The sequence below is a fragment of the Netta rufina genome, assembly GCF_964035555.1.
Source record: "Netta rufina genome assembly, chromosome: 2".
NCBI lineage: Eukaryota > Metazoa > Chordata > Aves > Anseriformes > Anatidae > Netta > Netta rufina.
In genome coordinates this window covers 118,083,676-118,104,050 of record NC_140124.1, presented here as the reverse complement: position 1 = coordinate 118,104,050, position 20,375 = coordinate 118,083,676, and the positions used below count along the sequence as shown (strand labels likewise).

Sequence of the window (20,375 nt, the reverse complement as noted above, 5' to 3'; positions counted from 1 at the left end):
AATGTGTCAACGCTCTACAGGACAGATAAGCTACCCCCAACCTATTCCCCACCATGGTCTCAGGGCCTGTGGAGTTGGTAAAACGTGGATAATTCTTGGCCCACAGGGAGAAACTGGATGGACGGCACTGTTGTGAGGCTGGGAGAGCCTTAGGCTGGGAGGCAGGCGCTGCTGCTGGCCACAGGGGAAGGCTGCTGCCCTTTGGCTTTCTCTCTTACAGCTGGAAACACACACAGCGATGGGACCAGACAACGGCACAACCTGGCCTCGCTGCCCTCGATCACTCAGCTTGAAGGGAGAGCTGCCAACGCTCTACAGGACAGATAAGCGACCCCCAACACAAAATGGCTGGGCTATGATCGACATCTCCTGGCTGTCACAGATGTGGGATGGACGGCACTGTTGTGAGGCTGGGAGAGCCTCGCACAGGGAGCAAGGGATGGCTTCCAGCGCTGCCAGGGCTGGCTGCTCTGTTTGTCACCTCCTCTATTACAGCTGGACACACTGACAGTGAGGGAATGAAGTCATGGCACACTCCTGGACTCTCTCTTCCAGCACCCCGATGGAGAACTCTCCCCGCTCTCCAGGACAGATAAGATCGCCCCAGCCCTTTCCCCACCACGATCTCACTGCCTGCGGGAAGGCCTGGCCCAACACGGCTGAGTCTTGCCCATGAGGGAGAACCGGGATGGACAGCCTTGCTGTCAGGCTCACAGAGCCTCTCCCAGGAACACATGGGCTGACCCTGGCAACAGGCTGGGGCTGCTCTTTTTGATCATTTTCCTTTCTCACCCCATCACAGAGCCCCGAGCACACGAACATCTGCCACTGACAGACCCTCCTTTGCCACTGACCTGAAGGCTGAGGCAGCGTTCTACAAGCACAGCCACCAAAGGAGCAGGAAGCACACAAGGATCCCGTCCCTACCCGGCCATGGGCCTACAAGCACACCAACGGGCCCTGCAGCTATGGACAAAGAGAGCTCAGCACGCCTCCGTGCCACCCCACCCCACCCCACCCCACATCTCTCAAATCCACCTCAAATAAAGCTTCTGATTCACAACCTCATCGGCTGCTTTTTCCTGCCCTTCTTGGGGAAACCTCGGGGGGCTCTGCCTTTTGCAGAAGGAGCGAGTGCACCAGCCTCCGCTTCTTCAGGTGCTGGCACCAAGAGAATTGAAAGGAGATTAAGTATCCTAATCTGAGACCAGAGTCTGCAGGCGTGGGTCTGGAAACCAGTTTGCTCCCTCTTTCAGCAATCTGTTCCTTCTTTGACCACAAAACACTCTGACAGGGGCTCTACAGTGCTTAGACTGAATTTCCTTCTGTCCCACCGTGCTGGTGGGACTGCTGCTGTCAGAGGAGCAGCAGCACCACTCATTACTCCAGCAAAAGGAGCTTGCTTACAAGGCACGCTCCCTTCCTTGCAGCTCAGTCCTTGTGTCGCTGCAAGCTCCTGCCGTGGCTGTCTGTATAGAGCACCAGCTTGCCTGGGGCATGCTTGGTACCTGCGCTCTCAGGCACAAAGCACCATCCTTGTGGGGCACTTCAGAGACATCCTGATGGGAAGTGTGACCCCCAGCCACTGGAGACAACAAACGACATAAACTTGAAAATAAAACCGCCGTGGTTTCATAGATCACATCTCCCTCCTGCTGCCCAGACAGAGCCCTCTGTTGCAAAGGAGGGGAAGAAGTGGGGTAAATCTTTTCAGATTTCAATTAGTCTTTGAGGGCCACCCTAGTTAATAAGGGCACAAGCAATGAGGTCTGGTTGCAGCCTGGGCAATAATATTTAATGGAAAACCCTCATCTGTTGTGATGGAGCTGCTTGAGGAAATTCCCCTTCCTGACATGGATTCTGGAGAAGGAAAAATAACTCAGGCTTCATTGTTTCTTTCCTAAGACAAAGCATGGAGGAAAAAAGCACTTGTTTTGAACGTAATCATTTATACAATGAAGGTCAAAACATTTACCCATTACTATCCCTGACAATCTTCTCAGTTCAGCAAGTCACTTCCAATTTTTTCTCCTCAGAGATAACATTTCAATGAAGTTGCAAGCAGAAATAGACAAAGTTAGCCTTTAAAATTTTTCCTCGGTAAATAGCTTTATATTATTTCAAGGAAGACCAACTAGAAAAGCATTGCAAAGGCAGTTATAGTTTTCAACAGTGTAAGCCCCTACCTAAATCGCTTTTAAAATTAAGAAGTCAGCAGAGTTAAGGTACTTTCGTCAACTTTGAAAATTTTACCCTGATCTGGAACTCCAGCGATTTACAGGAACCCGAGGAGATGAGCAACCCTTTCACACAGCCCAGAACAGCCTGTCAGACATCATTTTAGCTAGCTGCATTTAGGAAATCTGCCATCCCCTCTATGAGCAGAGGTAGTGACCAGTACCTTCCACATGCCAAATTACATATTCCCTAAAACCTGCACCAGTCATCCGGATTTATCAAACATTTGCAGAACTCTCTAAAGGGAATGCAAAAAAAAAAAAAAAAACACGAGTGTTTATAAACCTGCCATAAGCTAGCCTGGAAATTACAGGCATATAACATGAGATAGAACATTTGTTCCAAAATCCTCCCTCTAAAGTCAGCTGAAAGGAGAACTCAGATATGTCAGGGAAGTATTTTGTATATCAACACTAGAGTATTGGGTGCAAGACCACAACACTCCTTGTTCTCACAGTGTTTTAAGTGCCTTATATTCGAGTTCCATGAAGTAGCAACTTACATGATTATACAATCTTTTGCAAAGCTTCCTCCCTCCCTTCAGTTACAAGCATGGAGAATGATTTTTTCAGCTTTCTGCCCTGCACCAATGCTCCATGTGAGAGCACATTCTAGCCTAGATTCCCACAAATTGCCATGTTTTAATGATTTCTTCAAAGGAGCAATGCCCATCTGGACGCACTTGGCTGGCAACGTTTTATCACACATACAAAATGATGCACAGTATGGAAAAGCACTGTCTGCCTTGAGTTTTAAGCTATCATCCGGGGGGCTGACAGTGTTGCACCAGGTTATGAGTGGTCATAGTTTGCTATCTTACTGATGAAGCTTTCCCCAAGTGAGATCAGTAAGTGTTCCCTCCTCTCCTTCTCCCTGCTTCCTTCCAGCATCTCCTTGCCCCTGGAAGGATCGCACGAAAACTGCGAGGGAGGAGACCTCATTTTTCTCTCTTGTGTTCAGGGAAACAGAAGCATGCATACTCACATGCTTTGTAAACAAATGAACTTATATCAAAGGCAGGAGGTGTGCATAATCAGTAGCATTTTCTAGCACAAACAGCGCAGAAAGGCCCCATACATGGGCTGCTGTAGTGGGTTTACGTGGCAAGGTTTTGGTAGCAGGGGGCCATAGGGGGTGGTTTCTGTGAGAAGCACCTAAAAGTTGCCCCAGGTTTGGTAAGGGCCCCACTGCTGACCAGAGCCAAGCCAATAAGCGATGTTGGTTTGTGCCTCTGTGAGAGCATATTTAAGACAGGGAAAAAAATGCTGCGCCACACAGCAGCTGGGAGAGTGAGAGGAGTGAGGAACAGCCTTCCAGGCGCCAAGGTCAGTGCAGAAGGAGGGGGAGAGGTGCTCCAGGCGCCGGAGCAGAAGTCCCCTGCGGCCTGTGGTGAAGACCATGGTGAAGCGGGATGTCCCCCTGCAGCCCATGGAGTACCACGGTGGAGCAGGGCTCCACGCTGCAGCCCGTGGAGGAGACCACGGTGGAGCAGGTGGCCCTGCACCGACAGAGGCTGCTGCCTGTGGAAGACCCCTGCCGGAGCAGATTCCGGGCCAGACCTGTAGCCCGTGGAGAGGAGCCCACGCAGGAGCAGGTGACCTGGCAGGAGCTGCTGCCCGTGGGGGAGCCAGGTTGGAGCAGTTTTCTCCTGAGGGATGGACCCCGTGGTACGGACCCATATCTGGAGTTCTGGAAGAGCTGCGGCCTGTGGGAAGCCTACGCCGGATCAGTTCATCAAGGACTGCATCCCGTGGGTGGGACCCCACAGCACAGGGGACGAGAGTGACCGAGAAGGAGCGGCAGAGAAGAAGTGCTGTAGACTGACCATAACCCCCATTCCCCTGTTCCCCTGCGCCGCTCGGGGGGGAGGAGGTGGAAGAGGGTGGATGAGGGGGAAGGTGCTTTTGGTTTCTTTCCTTTGTTTCTCACTTCTCTAGCTTGTTACTAATAAGCAATAAATCTTACTATCTCCCTATGCCGAGTCTGTTTTGCCCGTTACAATAATTACTGCATGATCTTCTTGTCCTTATCTCAACCTCGGAGCCCTTTTCATCATATTTTCTCCCCGTTCCTCTCTGAGGAGGGGGAGTGAGAGAGCAGCTGTGGTGGAGCTTGGTTGCCCACTCGAGCGGAACCACGACAACGATAAAGCCATTTTTCCTCATGCCCAGTCTGACCCTTCCCTGGCATAACTTTTTGCCATTCCTATGTGTCTTATCATCAGTCCCCAGGGAGCAGAGGATGGCACCTCCCTCTGCTTCCCCTCCTCAGGGAGCTTCAGGGAGCAGTGAGGTCTCCTCTCAGCCTCCTTCTCTCCAAATTAACCCAAGTGTCCTCAGGCTCTCCTCACAGGACTTGCCTACCAGCCCTTTTACCACCTTTGTTGCCCTCCCTTAGATGTAACCTTGAGAAAGGCCTTACCTTGAAAAGCGGCTGTACTGTTTTAATATCCTCTTCATTTTCACTTTGCAGGGTGTCCTTTTCTTGAGAGTTGTCTGCACGGTAGCTGTGAGTCCTGAAGTACAGCAAAAATTGCCTCCACATCGGGAAATAAAAGGCTCTTCCTGAATCCAATCTTGCAGTGACCTTTCTTGTAAAAGCACAGGTTTTATTTAACAATGAAACAAAACCAAATCCCAGACATTGGGCTGAATGACAACAACATAGAGGTCGCTTGTCCTTCTGCCGATGGGCAAATGTCAGGGCCTCTTGCAGCTTGCCAGATCCTCCTGTGGTCTCCACCGTTCTGGAGACAAACAGGATTATCTGCCCTCAGATGTCTGTGGTGCCTCATCCTCTGAGCATCATGCCAGCTTAAAGATTAGATTTACTGCTTTGTAGGTTTTAGCTAGTTGAAAAGGAGGAAGAAGGGTGTGTAGTGGTGGAATATATGTAAGAGAAATAGGCAGTACGAACCATGAAACACTTTCTATAAGAAAGCAAGTCGCAACCCACCGCATAGTTATACTCTGCAGACAGCACCAAATGGAGATGTCTGCCTTAGGTCAGCGGCACTTGTCAATCACGTTTTTTCTAAGCGACTGAACAGATGGCCTAGTGGTAATCCTTCCAGCCCGGAGGAAAACACCACATTAGCAGCAGCCACGTCTGCGGATAGAGACAAACTAAATATAAAGGCTCAGACTCCAGGTAGATTATTAATAGTTTATTTCTCTTAGCCTTGTAGGGGACTGACTCCTGTTTGTCAACATTCGCTCAGTATTTGAAATACAGATGGGAGAAACATAGAAAAAGTAAGAGGAATATTGAGCTATGGTGAACTTATCATTCAAATATTAATTGCAACACTGCTTACAAATCTGCTTTAATGAGAGTTGAGCAAGTTATAGTGTTTCTTCTGTGGCAAAATATTCAGGATCCTTAAAAAAAATATGTTTTCCTGGAGAGAGAAGAAAGTAAAAATCATACATGTTAGTGTGCACTGAAAATCATCAGTTTGTTCACCATTTGAAAATATGTCCAGTGTCAATAATTTTATATTTTATATTAGTGTTGTTATTAAAATTAGCTGAAACTATTCGAAATGATAATTTACTATAAATGATGAACCCAAAGAGTTTCTATTTTGAAAGGGTAGGATGGGATATTCCATTTATTTTGAAAGCTTTTTTTTTTTTTTTTTTTTTTTTTTCTGCCAAGAGTCAAAAGTTTTGACAATTCAGCACTAGATCTACAAGGTGGGTATAATGCCACCTGCCATTATAGTGCCTCTTGTGACAAGTGGCTCGTTCACACTTCTGCCTTTCTTCAGAAAAATCCAGTAAGTGCTGAGGAGAAAAATACAGAACAACGAGAGAACACTGTTCCCAACATTTGGCTTAACAAGCTGAATTGCACCAGAAATCACTGCACAGTAAGAAAGCTGTTGTATAAGCCCTGGTAATAAGTCCGACTTTGGCAGAGTTACTGCTGAGGTTTAGGTAACCACCTTCATTTCTGCCCTCTGGCCAGACTTATCATCAACAGCACTGGGCAGCTCAGCACTTCCTTCTTCCCCCAAGAAGGTACTGCTCTGATCTAGCCTTTTCTGGGAGAGAGGATGAAGTTAGAAGATCTATTTTTTATTTTATTTTATTTTATTTTATTTTATTTTATTTTATTTTATTTTATTTTATTTTATTTTATTTTATTTTATTTTATTTTATTTTATTTTATTATCCTTTTACCCCAGAGGTGGGCTTCATTTCACCTGGTGCTGCAGCAAATTCCCAGAGAAGTGTGCTCCTTCTACACTTTCAGGAGCCAACTGCTTGTGCAGACAAGTGCCACCAGCATGAAGCAGATAAGGCTGCAGTGGAGACTGAGGAGAGATGCTGTAGTCTGTAAAGATGGGCTGAAGAGTCTGAGATCCTCAAGCTTTCAACACAGAATTGCATGTTCACGAGACTGAGAGACACATCTCCCCACTCTCTAAAATAACGTAGCCGTCTATTTTAACTACAGCTGCATTTATTTCTCAGGACTGAAAATAGTTAGTTTTGCTCTGGCCTTTCTATCCCTGTTTCTGCCCAGTACCTCACTTTCAATTTTTGGGCAATTTAGCATTATTCCATTCTACTAGGGGGAGGGGGGAGATTGAAGATGTATTCATTACAACACAATTGTAGTTTATTTTTCTTTGGAAAATGTAGTTCTTACTGAGGGTAAGATATGTGTGGCACCCTAAATGAGAATGCAAAAAATAATTTCAAAGAGGTAGTGGAACAAACAGAAGACTGCCTGGTAAGAAATTTGCTAAATTGTGGTGTATTAGCTTTACCGGATCCCTTAGGCCAGGATCTGATTAATTAAAAATAGAAATGATCCAAGTTCTACGACATTGAAGCCAGAGCATTCTGCATTGATTTCAGGAAGCAGGGTTTACTCTTGTTTAAAAAGTGTTCACAGAATAATGATCTCCCATAATGACACAGACACTAAAGTGAGATAAAATAAGAGGAGAAGACCAAGACAGCTGAAGCAGTAAAACAAACAAACGTGTGAGGCAATCTTTCTGTAATTACTCAGGAGAAAGGCTCAGTGAAGCACCTCACACTGAAAAATCGCTTCTGTGCCTGTGAAAGGGAAGATTCTTCTGTGACAACGCTCCTCTTTTAGACAGAAGAGAAAAGAAAATGAGATAATAAGAAAGTGAGATAATAATAATTAAAAAAAAAAAAAAAGAGAGAGAAAAGAAAATAACCAACAAATTAAAATCCCCTATCCCCAAGGTCCTCCCTGATGCCTGTGACAATGGCATCTTAACGTGAGGCAAACACAAAATCTGCTGGGAGAGATGGATTGAGTGGGAAAACCATGAGATGTAAATAGGGACAAACCAGAATTGTAGAAGTCAAGTCCATTTGAAAGCACAAAGTGACTTGGTCTTTGACTAATCTGTAGCTGAAATTTATACCTATAACACATTTAAAATTACAAATAAATACATGAAAACATAAAGCATATTATCTAGATATTATTTAAAATTTTAAAATAATTGGTTCTATTTATCCTATCATGCTGAAAGAAGCCCATGCTTATGGCTCTCATCCCTCCCTTGTCAAGTGGTGTATCTGCTGTTCCTTTCCACTTTGCCCTGCAAGGATGAGTTTTAAGCCTTGGAAAAATGGAAGCGTGAGCACTCAGAAGACATGGTCTGAAGCCCTGGATGAATCATCCTAAGGTAAAATGAGGTGCTTGTTTTAGGAATGAAACTCTTTAAAGGTGAGGCTATTCTCTGTCCTTTTCTAGTGTACAGGTACCACTTTGAAAATGTCCTTCTTTACAATTTTTGTCATTTTTTCTTATTATTTGTCAAGAGTATTTTATGGATTAAAGAAATGTATTCACTCTTATGTTTCAGTTGGATAAGCCTCCTAAGCTACTTCTATATGTGCTAAAAAGTTGTGTAGACATGCAAGAGACAGCCAGTTGATGTAGTAAATACCCAAAGGTTAAACAGCACGTGTGCAAAACACTGCTGTAATTTGCAGAGTATATGAGAGACAATGATACATAGTCCTTATTACAAGAAATAAAAGGGGAACAGGAAAATACTCTCATGATCCAGCTGTGTGTAGTCTTCCTCTGAGGATGACTCATCTGCATGACATACGATGGGATTGTTCATTTATTTCTACCCTCTGCTGTATAGAACCACAGAATGGTTTGGGTTAGAAGGAACATTAAAGATCCCCTAGGGTCTTTACCCCCTCCATGTGCAGGGACACCTCCCACCAGGCCAGGTTGCCCAAAGCCCCATCCAGCCTGACCTTGAGCACCTCCAGGGATGGGGCATCCACAGCTTCTCTGGGCAGCCTGTAACAGTGCCTCACTGCTTTCATAGTAAAGAATTTCTTCCTGATGTCTAATATAAATCCTCTCTCTCTTATTTTAAAGCCATTAGTCCTTGTCCTATCACTATAGTCCCTGACAAAGAGTCCCTCCCCGCCTTTCCTATAGGCCCCCTTTCGGTACTGAAAGGCTGCCATAAGGTCTCCCTGGAGCCTTCCCTTCTCCAGGCTGAACAACCCCAACTTCCTCAGCCTGCCTTCATAGGAGAGGTGCTCCTGCCCTCTGATCATCCTAGTGGCCCTCCTCTGGTATTGTTCTAATGGGTCCATGTCCTTGTGCTGGGGGCCCCAGAGCTGAACATATTTGTATACATATCATTCAAGAGTTATTAATCAATGCACAGACCTTTAATTTTAACACAACAGTTTTTTTTGTTTGTTTGTTTTGTTTTTGTTTTTGTTGCTGTTGCTTGGTTGATTGTTTTTAAAGCATGTGCATATGCATCTCATAGAACACCTCTTGGAAATCCAAGTGGATTGTATCAGCCAGGTGGAGTCTCCTGCACCAACCTTCTCCACACTCACAAAGAACTCCAGCAGAGATGTGGGACATAACTGTCCCTTACAGAACTGCGGTGGTTTTCTGTTAACATTTTGCTTTTATTCCTTTACATGGTGTAGAAAAATATGTTACGTAAGTGTACTATTATACCGGTATATTGAAGAGCCATATATTGTTTGCATTTTCTAATAGGGTGTATTGTGTTCAACTTGCCTAGTATAAATGTCTTGTTTGCTGTTTGTTATTTCTGTAAATGTCCCCTGGAACACCTGTAACAACATTAATGTGATTAATTACTATCACAATTACTTCTCTTCTCTTTGTATTTCTCTTTCTGATAATTCAGTAGATACATCCTTCCAGCCATTACACCTTACTCCAAGGTTAGAGAAAAGCTATAAAGCTAGAATCTGCCATTTATGACAAAATCAACATGACAAATCATATCCTTTCAAAGTGCTTTTCTGTAGGAAAATGACCCTGTTGCTATAATATCAAAACTTTCACTGCAAATAGCAAATTCTCTTCTTTTAGCCAGACTGATTGGATAGTGCTAGACTCTTGTAGATGGCGCAATTAATAGAAAAATTGTCTGCTCCAAAAAGGACCAATGACGACCTAATGTACTGTCCAAATAACAGATCACATTGGGCACCAAATTGAAATAATTTTATTTTTCTTACGTGAACACTGTATACTACAAAACAATATTGTTATTAGGGACTAGAACTAAGAATCAGTCCTATGTATACTTGTACTTCAGTTCAACCAGAGTACTTGGTTACTGTATATGGGTTAAGCTAGAAGTGTGCTAAGGAGGTGTTGGGAAATCTGGGGTTTGAACAGAAATATTATTTCAGTTGACTGAGGAATTTTCAAGTAAGGAAAGCCTGAAGTGCCTCCAGGTTAGATGAGGGCTGAATGGTAGCCTGTAGGGTCACCGTATAGGTCTTCGATGCCTTCATTCTGCAAGTCCCATTTTAAAAGCCTCAAGGCTTGCTCAGATTGTCTTGTAAATCCTCTGTGCTTTGGCTTTTTTGTTTATAAAATGAGCAGAGCCATATTTATCATCACTGGTAATGGGACTTGAAATGACTGTGGAAAAGGTGAGTATGTTCATTCCAGGTGCCTGATGCCGGAACCAGAAAGAAGAGCAGAATTAAACATAGAATAAAAAGGCAGCGGAGAAGAAGGAAATGCAGAATGCCACGAGGCAGAAGTGACAAATACTCATAAAACAGGAACTGGTTGAAGTAAGGCCTAATTCTGTCTCTCCGCCCTCTCAACCAGAAGTGGAGATTGAGGCCCAGCTGCCAAATTTCTAGCTGGAAAAAAGAGTAAGCTTGCTTTATTGCAGTGTCAGGGTTAGAAAGTGAGAAAATGATGGGTATTAAAATAAAAAAAGGAAAAAAAAACGGTTGCAGTGACTGCATATTCAGTGGGTGAGATGGATGTTGGGTCAAGGAGATGACTCCTACTGCTTCACTGCAAGCCAAGGGGGCATTGCGCATCACCTGAAAGGGAGGTGTGGGGAGCTGGGGGATGGCCTCTTCTCACAGATAACTAGTGATAGGATTAGAGGGAATGGCCTCAAGTTGTGCCAGGGGAGGTTTAGGTTAGGAGTTAGGAGACATTTCTTCTCAGAAAGAGCAGCCAGGCACCGGGACGGGTTGCCCAGGGAGGTGGTGGTGTCACTGTCCCTGGGGGTGTTCAGGGAAGGGCTGGACGAGGTGCTTGGGGACATGGTTTGTGGGTGGCACTGGTGGTAGGGGGTGGCTGCACCAGGTGATTTTGGAGGGCTTTAACAACCCTAATGACTCTGCGAGTTACACTCATGGCTCCCCCCCCCCCGCAGGGCACCCCCTAAAGGCGGCACCTCAGCCCCTCCAGCCCCGCCCCCAGCTCTCCCGGGGGCGCCCCGCTTCCTGCGCGGCTTGGGCCTCGGCGGCCGCCGTCGCGGCTCACGTGACGGCGGCGTCACGTGACGGTGGCGCCAGTCGAGCGGCGGCGGCGGTGGCGGCGGCAGCGGCGCGGGGGAGCTGCGGCCGGTGGGGAGCGGGGGCGGGACGGGGCTGCCCGGCCTTCCGCCGCCTTCACGGGCCTCGGCCCCCGGCCGCCCTCCCGACGGGTGAGGGAGCTGGGGAGGGAGCTCCGGGACGCCGGGCGGGTGTCTGCCGGTCGTGGGGGCTCAAGGGGAGGTCGGTTTCTGTGTTTTTGTTTCTTTTTTTTCTTCATTTATTATTTCTATTTTGGTTAAAGTCGTGTTTTTGGTCAGTAACGCGAGGGAGCTGTGTCTGCAGGGGGTGGGGCAGCGGGTGCCGGTTTGCTCCGGGTCCCTGTTGTAAAGGGGAGCCGGGAGGGGCCAGAAGCAGGCCGGGCCAGGAGGCTGCAGCCGGTTCAGGGCGTCGGGAACTGCTGCTGCGGCCGGCCCTGCCAGCAGCGCCTTGTTGGGGCATCAGTCAGCTGGGGATTAAATCATAAGGGAAGGAGAAAGCAGAAGTGGTGAAGGTCACTCTCCTGGTCTGTGTATGGCTCTTCATCTACATGACTGGTGTTTTTTTTTTCTTTCTGAAACTGTAGTTCATGTGTTTGTAGGCTTCTTTTATTTATCCTCTACGTTAAGAGACAAATGACTAAATCAGTCCTGAAGTATAGTTAGGAGGCAGCTGCACGTGTGCACAGGATTTGAAGTCTTATCGTCAGTCCTGATTTGGAAGGAAAATGGTTTCTACTGTCTGTAGGGCTCCTTGAACATTCTAGAAGTGTAGTGTCCATTGAAATAATTTAGCTTGATTAATTGAGAACTGATAAGGTGGGAAATTATTTAATACAGGTTTATATCTCCTATTTTAGGAAACTTATGATTGCTTAGAGTTTAGTGTGCAAGTATAGCATGCCCTTGTCTGCTGTAGGGAATTCACACTTTAGATGCTTTATAAAGCTTTAATTTCTCAGAAGTACTAAAATGTCTTTTGCAAATGGGACTACTGAAAAGAAGTCTTACTTTTTTCCTAAATTATTGGCAAATATTCTGCTCTTTAGGACTTTAACAAAAGGTTTCAAGTCTGACTTGTATTTCCAGGTACATTTTAAATATCAGTGAAGATGGATATCCGAGGTGCTGTAGATGCTGCTGTCCCAACGAATATCATTGCTGCCAAAGCTGCTGAAGTTCGGGCAAACAAAGTAAATTGGCAGTCTTATCTCCAGTAAGTAAAATATCGCCACAAATCTTTTTTGTTTTCTTTTTAGACTTCTTGGAGTTTTGGGTTGCACTGGAATATTGTTACAATGTGGAACAATCTGTCTCGGTGTCATGTGAAGGGTTGGAAAAAGTTTATATTAAATGCAAGTAGTTGGGGAATTTTTTCTTATTACAAGAAGGAACTCTACTTATGTGAACTGAAGACAGTAATAACAAATGTAACTTTGTGTCACTGCATGGTTAAAGAGTCTGTTTTTCTCTTTACCAGTGAAAAACCTTTCTCAATTTTAGCTTAATCAGACAGGTACTGAAATAAATCTGATTTACAGTAAGAGTTGTCGTAGGTGTAGGTAGAGTTCCTCTACTGGTAAAGTGTCTTTTGTGTAAACGCAAGTTGTGCTAGCAAAACTGGTCTGGGAAAACGAATTGTGCCTTAAATAAAGGCCAAAATGTCCTGGACAGCAGCTGAAGCAGGTAAATGCTTTTTATTTATTTTATTTATGTAGCTGATACTTTTGGTCTGGGGAGAGCTGCGTTGTTAGGTAAGAGCAGAAAGTAATAGCACAGAAATTGGTGGGAGAAATATCGTCTAAAGAGGATACAGGGACAAGCTGAGGAAAATAAATTTGTGTATGAGGTAGGGAAAAAGGAAAATAACAGGCCTTTGCTACTTTTCTTCACTCTAATCTGAAGTAAAATGTGAAACACTTGGATCCCTGCACTCCTGACCAGTACCTATGAAGAATACCAGCAAAGTGTGAACTGGTATTGTCTCTTGATTGTCCCCCTGTGGCAGCAAATTACTTCAGTTTTAGTTGCTCTGTAACTGAAGTGGTAGATATCTTGATGATTATAGAGGTACAGACCATGCTGATAATGCTTTGTGTTTATCATTGCACCACTTCACAAAAGGTGATTGTTCTTCCAGATGGCTGTGATATATATGTAAATATTTGCTAGACAGTAAAATAAAAAAGATTGCAAAACCGTACACATGGAAGCTGAGAAATGCATTCACAGCAGAAGTGCACTGTGCTATGGAGCTCAGTCCTGCCTATTTCATTTGTTCAGTTGTAATTATTTTTCCCGCTCTTCATGGTAAACTGGATTAAAGAACTGATCTGTTGAAGAAACATCCTTTTTCTGGGTTATTTTTCAGGTGATTCCTGGTTCAGTTAGTAGTGTGATGGCATTACAGTGGCAGTGCAAAAGAGCAAGGTTGGTGTGGTAACTTGAGAGTGGCAGCTACCAAGAGTTTGTTGACACGTCTCTGCGTGGCTTTTGCTGTTACTGTATGCATTGTTACCCATCTGATAGGAAATGTGTTCTGGGGAAGCCTGCGTGGCTGTTTCAGTGCTGTTCTAGTTGGAAATTGGCAGTAATTGGATGGTGGAAGTACAGCTGTTCACTGCTGATCTGCTGAGTATGCAGAAGTCTTCTCTGAGTTTCTAGTGGTTCAGGCTGCTGGGCTGGTAAGGGTGAGCTGTTGCTGTTGTAGGGGATGGTTCTGTTTGGCAGAAGACTATATTTTGAATATATAATGCAGTATTAATTACTTGAATGTGTTTCATGTGGTCTACCATTTATAACTCACCTTCATTCTTGGGGTTCTCTCTCTGTGGTGATCGATGAGGATTGGGCAGCTTTGTTTTCGTCACCAACTTCCCATATAACTTCTGACCAGCAGGCAGACTTGATGGTTCTTATTCAGGTCCTCGGATCTGACTTTGTTCTGATATGCAGTCTGTGAAAGGAGAATGTGTCAGTTATTTCCTCTCTTTGGGTTAGTCAGGTTTTGGAGGCTATTGCAGTGCATCTGACTAATGTTTGTCACCATAATGTGAGACTGCTCAGTTCTGGGTGCCCTCTATATGTCAATGACAGCGTGTCCTGTTTATTATTGCTCTGAAATAAACATAATCCCTGTGTTTTGTATTTACTGATAACAGGCTGTCTGACTAAGGTGGCTCCAAGGATGAACTCGAGTGGTGCCAGAGGGATCGCAGAGCATTGTGAACTGTGCCTCCTTGGCTGACGAGCTTGCTTATCATTACTTACTGGAAAATATTAGCAGAACGTCTGGGATTTCTAAAGAGGAAAAGATTATTTCTGTTTTTTGAATGTGTCCTTTCTACAACAGCCAAATTTGGTCATGATAATGTCCTTGAGGCTAGTGCTTTAAAGGATTTGTTGAAAAGTCAGCTAGTGCAGCTATGTTGACTGGCATTTCTAGAACGAGGCATGCTGTATTACTGACTGGAAACTGCTGGCTTCTGGTGACCTGTTCGGGGCAGGTCAGGGTGGTTTGTTCTGTCCTATAGAGTAGAAGGAAGCTGGTGTACTGATGATTTTGAAGGACACTTCTTTGTTCTCTTCTGAGCTGCTGTTCTGGCAGTCTGTGCAGTTTGTGAGGTGAACTTCCACGTAAAGCCTTCACCACTGATGGAGACTTACTGAAGTCTTCAGATATCTTTACATTAGAGGAAGGAATTTTGTCTGGTTTTCTTAAATTAACACACCAACTCAGGCGTGACATAATTTGTGTTCCTTAAGGATTAGGTAGCATTTCTGTACTTAGAGTTTTAAAAAAGAAACTTCCCAAGAAATCTTGATTTTAATTTATTTTTTTTAATCTGGCTGTGACAGTTGTGTAAAGATGGTTTAAAGACTGCACCATTCACAGCACTGTAGGGGTCTGGGTCACAGAGGAAGGACTTCTGAAGTTCCTTTCTGCTCTCTCTGTTCCTCAGTGGAAAAATAAAATAGCTTACGAGCAGTTGGCCAGGCTGCAGCAGCCTGACTTCTGTAGAGTTAACTCAAGCTAAAGATTAACTGGCATACTGTTTATTTCATCTCTGAAGGTTGTAACTGTAAACTAAACGTCAAACTAACTCAGCTGATGACTTTGATATTTTCTATGTGTGTTATTGGCATAAAAAAGTGAAATATTTAGGTACGACAACTGGACGTGTCACCTGCGTTTTCCAGTGTTCACCATTCCAAAATTAGGCTGTGGAAACTTTGTTTCTTTGATAGTGAAACTTACAGCTAGAATTCAACACAGAACAGATGTTTCTGGGGGAGAAAAAACTAGCAAACCTTAAAACTGTAGGGGATCTTGTTGTCTTTTGGAAACTAAATGTCGTTGAGGCCATTAATTCTGTACAGCCTTTCCTGCCTTTGGATCTTGAAACTCCTAGTAATTTAGAGATGTTGGTGCTTGCTGTCAGTGGAAAATATGATATGCTGCTGTTTTGTTCTGTGGGGTTGCTGTCAGCATTTGCCTCAAGGTGTCAGAATGCCTTTGTAGGGTACCTTATCCCAAAGGAAGGAAACCTCCTTTTGTTTCCTAAAGGTAGTAAGTGATTTTTTGGAGAAGTGAACTCGTTTCAGAGATTACGTCTTACTGCACTGCAGGTTTTCTAGGTATACAGCATTTGACAGTACTCCCTGTTTAGTCAGGTAAATAATAATAATAGAGGTGTCTGGTGGCTGACTTGTATTTGGCTTCCCATGTGTCTTCAAGAAATTCACAAATGGTTGCGAATTCTGATTTTAAAATACCTGTTTTAGTTTCCTGGGGGTGGGAACTTTCTAAAGCAGTTCAAGTGTTACCTCAGACTTCAAAAGCAAATCTTGTCTTAGAGAAGTTTCCTAACTTGTAGGTTTTAACTTTTTTTTATAAAGTACTATAGATAATTGCTTAAAAGAAATCATGCCTTGACATCGTGGTAGGTAGCCCTAAATGCGAGCTTCACACTTGTAGCAGATGGTACTTAGTGTTTTTTTTTTTTTTTTTTAAGGGGAGGGAAGTCCATAATTTTCATTAAGTCATTCAGACAAAGAAAAGGAGGAACAGCAGTTGGAGAAAATGTATAATAACAAAAATAAATCACAAGTTTCTGAATCATTGTGAGAGACCAAGAGGTTTAAAAAGTGGTGATCTCACATTCATGCTTTTAAAAATCGGTTTACAGTCCTGTAGCTAGTGCCCTCAAAGGCAGGACTTTGTTTCAAACACAGAGCTTTGATAACAGGGTTACAGAACTCTTAGTCCGAACCTGATTATATCCAGACAGCTGAAGCTCAGTCAGAATGTTACATATTGACAAAAGACTGTGTAGACATGTCCTGGAAAATAAAAGCAATGAAATCGAATGGTTGTTAAGAATAGGGATAGAGGGAAGCTTTTGGTTTGCTTAAAGGGGTTGGGAAATCCCACTTTTCCTTGAAAATCAGCATGTTTTCTAATAGCCTGCCTGTAAACAAGCATTGCACTTCTCGGGTTGAGGCTTTTTTCTACCATTAAAGCTGAAAATTAAGGGTTCACCTTAAGTCATCTTTGAAGTGCTTCCGAAGTGGCAGTATTCTCATAAACACTTGTTAAATTGCTGTCATCCAGGTGTTCATGACTTGGTCAGCATTGACTGAAAAAAGAGTGGCTGCTAGTCATGCATCATTGTGGCCAATATTGTTAGCAAATGAATTGTCCTCTTTTTTCATCAACTACTCAAACCCTGTTTTTAATAGGTGAGAAAGAAGACTACTTAATCTAAAAGACATGCGGTGGCAGCGTGGTCACTCTTGGCTAATTATTTTTTCTCTATAATTCAATTTTAGTAGAAACTACTGTCAAAGACTACCACAGGCTGCATGAATCTTCTGTGTAGTCAGTCTTAATTGCCTTTTCTCAGCACATATGAAGATATTTCTTAAAAAAAACCAAACAGCTAGAATACAAGAATGGTGCACAATGTACGGATTGCTTATGTTTTTGCTTGAAAAGTAAGTGTGAAAAAAGATGCCTCTAATGAGGCTATCCTGAGATATAACTGTTTAAGGAAGAATAGAAATGAGAACATGTTGTACATCTTATGTTTCTGTAGTTCATGAGTTTGGGTGAGACAATTACAGAAAACTTGCACTTGTAAACTTGGGTTTACAAGGATTTTAATGGAACCTTTATTCACAGAACATCCAGAAACTGACCCAGGACATGGAAAAGATGGGTTAAAAGAATCATGCTACATAGCTTTGAAAAGTGGAGGAGGCAGTTGACTCAGTGGAAATATTAAGAGGAGATGAATCTTGGAAACACTTAAACAGGGCAATGTCTAATATTTTCATCCTCTGTGATTTGATTTTGATGATGTGCACGATTTTCTTCTTTCCTGCAGCATTCCTGATATTAACTAGTAAAGCTGGTCACCTATTAGTCTTGGATTTTCAGGACTACCTGTTTTAAAATTAGTTTTCTTATCCTAAGACTACCTGACTTACACTACTTTGATTTGTTCATTGTGTGGTGTGATGGTAAGTTTTGCACTGTAACAAAAATAAACCTTTCTGGTGGCAGTAACCCTTTGAATATTGCTATTTGTTTTAGTTAAGGAAAAGACCAAATGGAGATCTGTTAGCTTGTAATTGTCCTGCAGCAGTTTACTGTCTCAAGTCCTCTTGCTATGTATATGGATGGGCTCGTGGGCATATCAGCTTTTAAATTATCAGGAAAAGCTGAAATGTTAATTTATGAAAGCTAAAAATGTATTGGGAATCAACCTCTACGTACTTCTGAAAATTCTCTTCAATGCTTATGGGAAACTTAAAATAACAATGTTATTTTTCACCACTTATTTCAGTTTGGATTAGACTATTACTCATAATTATGGCATAAAGTGATAGCTGTATGTATTTCAGTTCTTTCAACTACTTCCCACTGACCATCATGTTCAGCCTCTGGAAACTTAAGAATGATTTAGAGAATGCGGTTGAACAGAAGCACTGCACAGGGAAGGATTCAGAGTGATTGTTCTGTTATTAGTTTTAAATTCTTCACGTGAGACTATCTGCAGAAAGGAGCTCTTTATGTTCTGCTGTGGGATATAGGATTGGTGAAAATGATTGTGCTGAGATACCAGGTTGAAGAAAGTAAGGTTTTTAATAATTTATTGTGTGTTGCTAATGGTTTCACACTTTGCTTTTCAGAGGGCAGATGATTTCAGGTGAAGACTGTGAATTTATTCAAAGATTTGAACAGAAAAGAAATCCAGAAGAGAAACAAGAGCTGTTGCAAACTGAAGGCAACCAAGTAATTTTCCTTTCTTTTTAATGATACCTTTTCAGGGAGGGAGAATGGAAGGAAATTTTCATACCAACTTTATTTTAATATTGATGATACAGTTAAGATGTTGTGGAAGAAGTATAAAGCTTGTATAAAAAATTACTTTTTGCTAAATATAGGATGGAGATTTTCCTAATCAGTCTTTCAAGAAAGCAGCTTGCTGACTTTTGCTGGGGAGTATTTATCTTGTTTGAAAGCCATAAAACAATTTGTAAAGGGTAATAATCAATGACAGAAAACTTTTCTTTGTCGTATAATGCCAAATGTATTCATCTCCTACTGCAATTGAATAAAATGTTGGGATGCTTAATGTGTAAGGCTTAACTGCGAATTAATGAGGTTCTGTTTTGTATTATCAAAAGGAATGAACACAATTGTTAATATTAATTTTAATGTCTTTTATTTTCTAGTGTGCTAAAACATTTATAAACTTGATGACTCACATCTCGAAGGAGCAGACGGTTCAGTACATTCTGACTATGGTTGATGATATGCTGCAAGTAGGTCAATAACCTCTCTTATTTTCAAGTCTTTAAAGGAATGTTGGTATGTTTACTTGGTCAAGTTCAAGTCTAGTGAATGTTAGTGGGTCTTGTGCTTATGGGCCTTGATGTTAGTACATCCCCTGTAGCTACAGCATGCAATAGGTGATACCCTCTCTTGTGCTGTGCTTTACCCCATAGGTAGACGTTCTCTCTGGCCCACACAAACAACTGCATTAGTTCTAGCTGGTTACAGAAAGTAGCTGGAAATAACCATTTACTTGATTCTGTCATGTTCAACTAGATGCAGATGCTTTCTTGACTTTATGGTCATGCACTGATGTTTCTGTATTCAGGGCCTTACCACGTTACAGCAGTGTGAACTACTTAAAGTTAAATGATTTAAAGTTGTTCAGGCTTTCTGGTGATAGAGCAGAAAAGAGGTGTCAGTGCAAGTTTCTCTATGTATATTTGCTTTTGTTTGAACTGGGATGTCTTTTTCATTTCAGAAATTCTGCTTCAGTTTCTGAAAGGCTGTGCTGGCTTTTGTAATGCTCTGTGACACTTCATTATTCAGAGATATCTTGCTGCTGGCAAAGAGGTTTTGTGTGCAGGTATCTGCATCACATCCCCCCAGAGCTGCCTAGCCCTTCATGCTTCTGCTAGACAAAGCTGAAACAGGGCTTCTACTTTGTTTTGATCTTGTTCAGATGGTAAAAATGCTGACAATGATACCTTATGGACCTTCTGTTGCGCACTTCCAAGGTGCAAGGTTCTTGTTGGAGAGCAGGATATTTATTGGCCACTAATTCTGTGGCTGAATTTAGTGCAGGGCTCTGCAACTGTCGAGCATGGAAGAATCCACAATAGTGGAAATGATGTCTCCTTTTTTTGCCTTAGTGGGCTTAATTCAGTACATCCAAGATTTTAAGCAACAAGTTGTTCATGGTGCCACTGATTCTCTCAGTGAAATTGTTTTGAACAAGGATGCCTGCTGTATGTTCATGAGATGAAGGAACAATAATTGAAAGCTATCTTTGATAGCTGAAACTTCTAGAAGCTAAAATAATTAATAACATCCAGCTTTTCTCTGTGATAATGACAATCTGTGTCTGTTTTCTTTCAATACTTTTTTTGTGAGGTTGTAAAAATCATGTCAACTGTGCTTTGAGTGTGCTAGAAGCCCAGCTGGCTGTCTAGGATCGTTCCAGCAGTTCTATTTAGGGGTTTGGTTGTCATTCTAAGGAAGATTTCTTTTGGAGGCTGATGTGAAAATTGCCTTCTGAGAACATCACCATTCTGTTTATGGAGAGTGTTTGCCTACTGGATCCCCAAGAAAGCATTAATTTCTCTAATCATGTGCTAAATGCTTGGAACAATTTCTCTGAATTAGTGACCCCATCGCACTTCACAGTCTGTTAATTGTGAAATCTTTAAGAACCTGCAGAGTAGTTAGTGGAGGGAGCAGTACCAC

At 42.9% G+C, this 20,375-nt stretch overlaps 2 protein-coding genes across 3 annotated transcripts in view; one reads left to right on the top strand and one right to left on the bottom strand.

The window, feature by feature from the left end:
- RGS20 (regulator of G protein signaling 20) overlaps nt 1-4,782 on the bottom strand; it is a gene marked incomplete at both ends in the record, with an annotated part of 45,487 nt that extends 40,705 nt beyond the window's left edge. Inside the window, one exon of the mRNA XM_084283260.1 lies at nt 4,660-4,782. Within this exon, the coding sequence (XP_084139386.1) occupies nt 4,660-4,782 (123 nt within the window). The remainder of the gene's footprint in view (nt 1-4,659) is intronic.
- A 6,307-nt stretch (nt 4,783-11,089) lies between these two features.
- Nucleotides 11,090-20,375, top strand: part of ATP6V1H (ATPase H+ transporting V1 subunit H) — a 39,622-nt gene continuing 30,336 nt past the window's right edge. Inside the window, exons 1-4 of one of the 2 annotated variants that reach the window (XM_084306957.1) lie at nt 11,090-11,221; nt 12,176-12,302; nt 18,284-18,386; nt 18,830-18,919. In XM_084306957.1, coding sequence (XP_084163083.1) covers nt 12,199-12,302; nt 18,284-18,386; nt 18,830-18,919 — 297 coding nt within the window. In that variant the 5' untranslated portion in view covers nt 11,090-11,221; nt 12,176-12,198. Of the gene's footprint in view, nt 11,292-12,175; nt 12,303-18,283; nt 18,387-18,829; nt 18,920-20,375 lie in introns of both variants that reach the window. The other variant, XM_084306958.1, reaches the window with a different exon arrangement.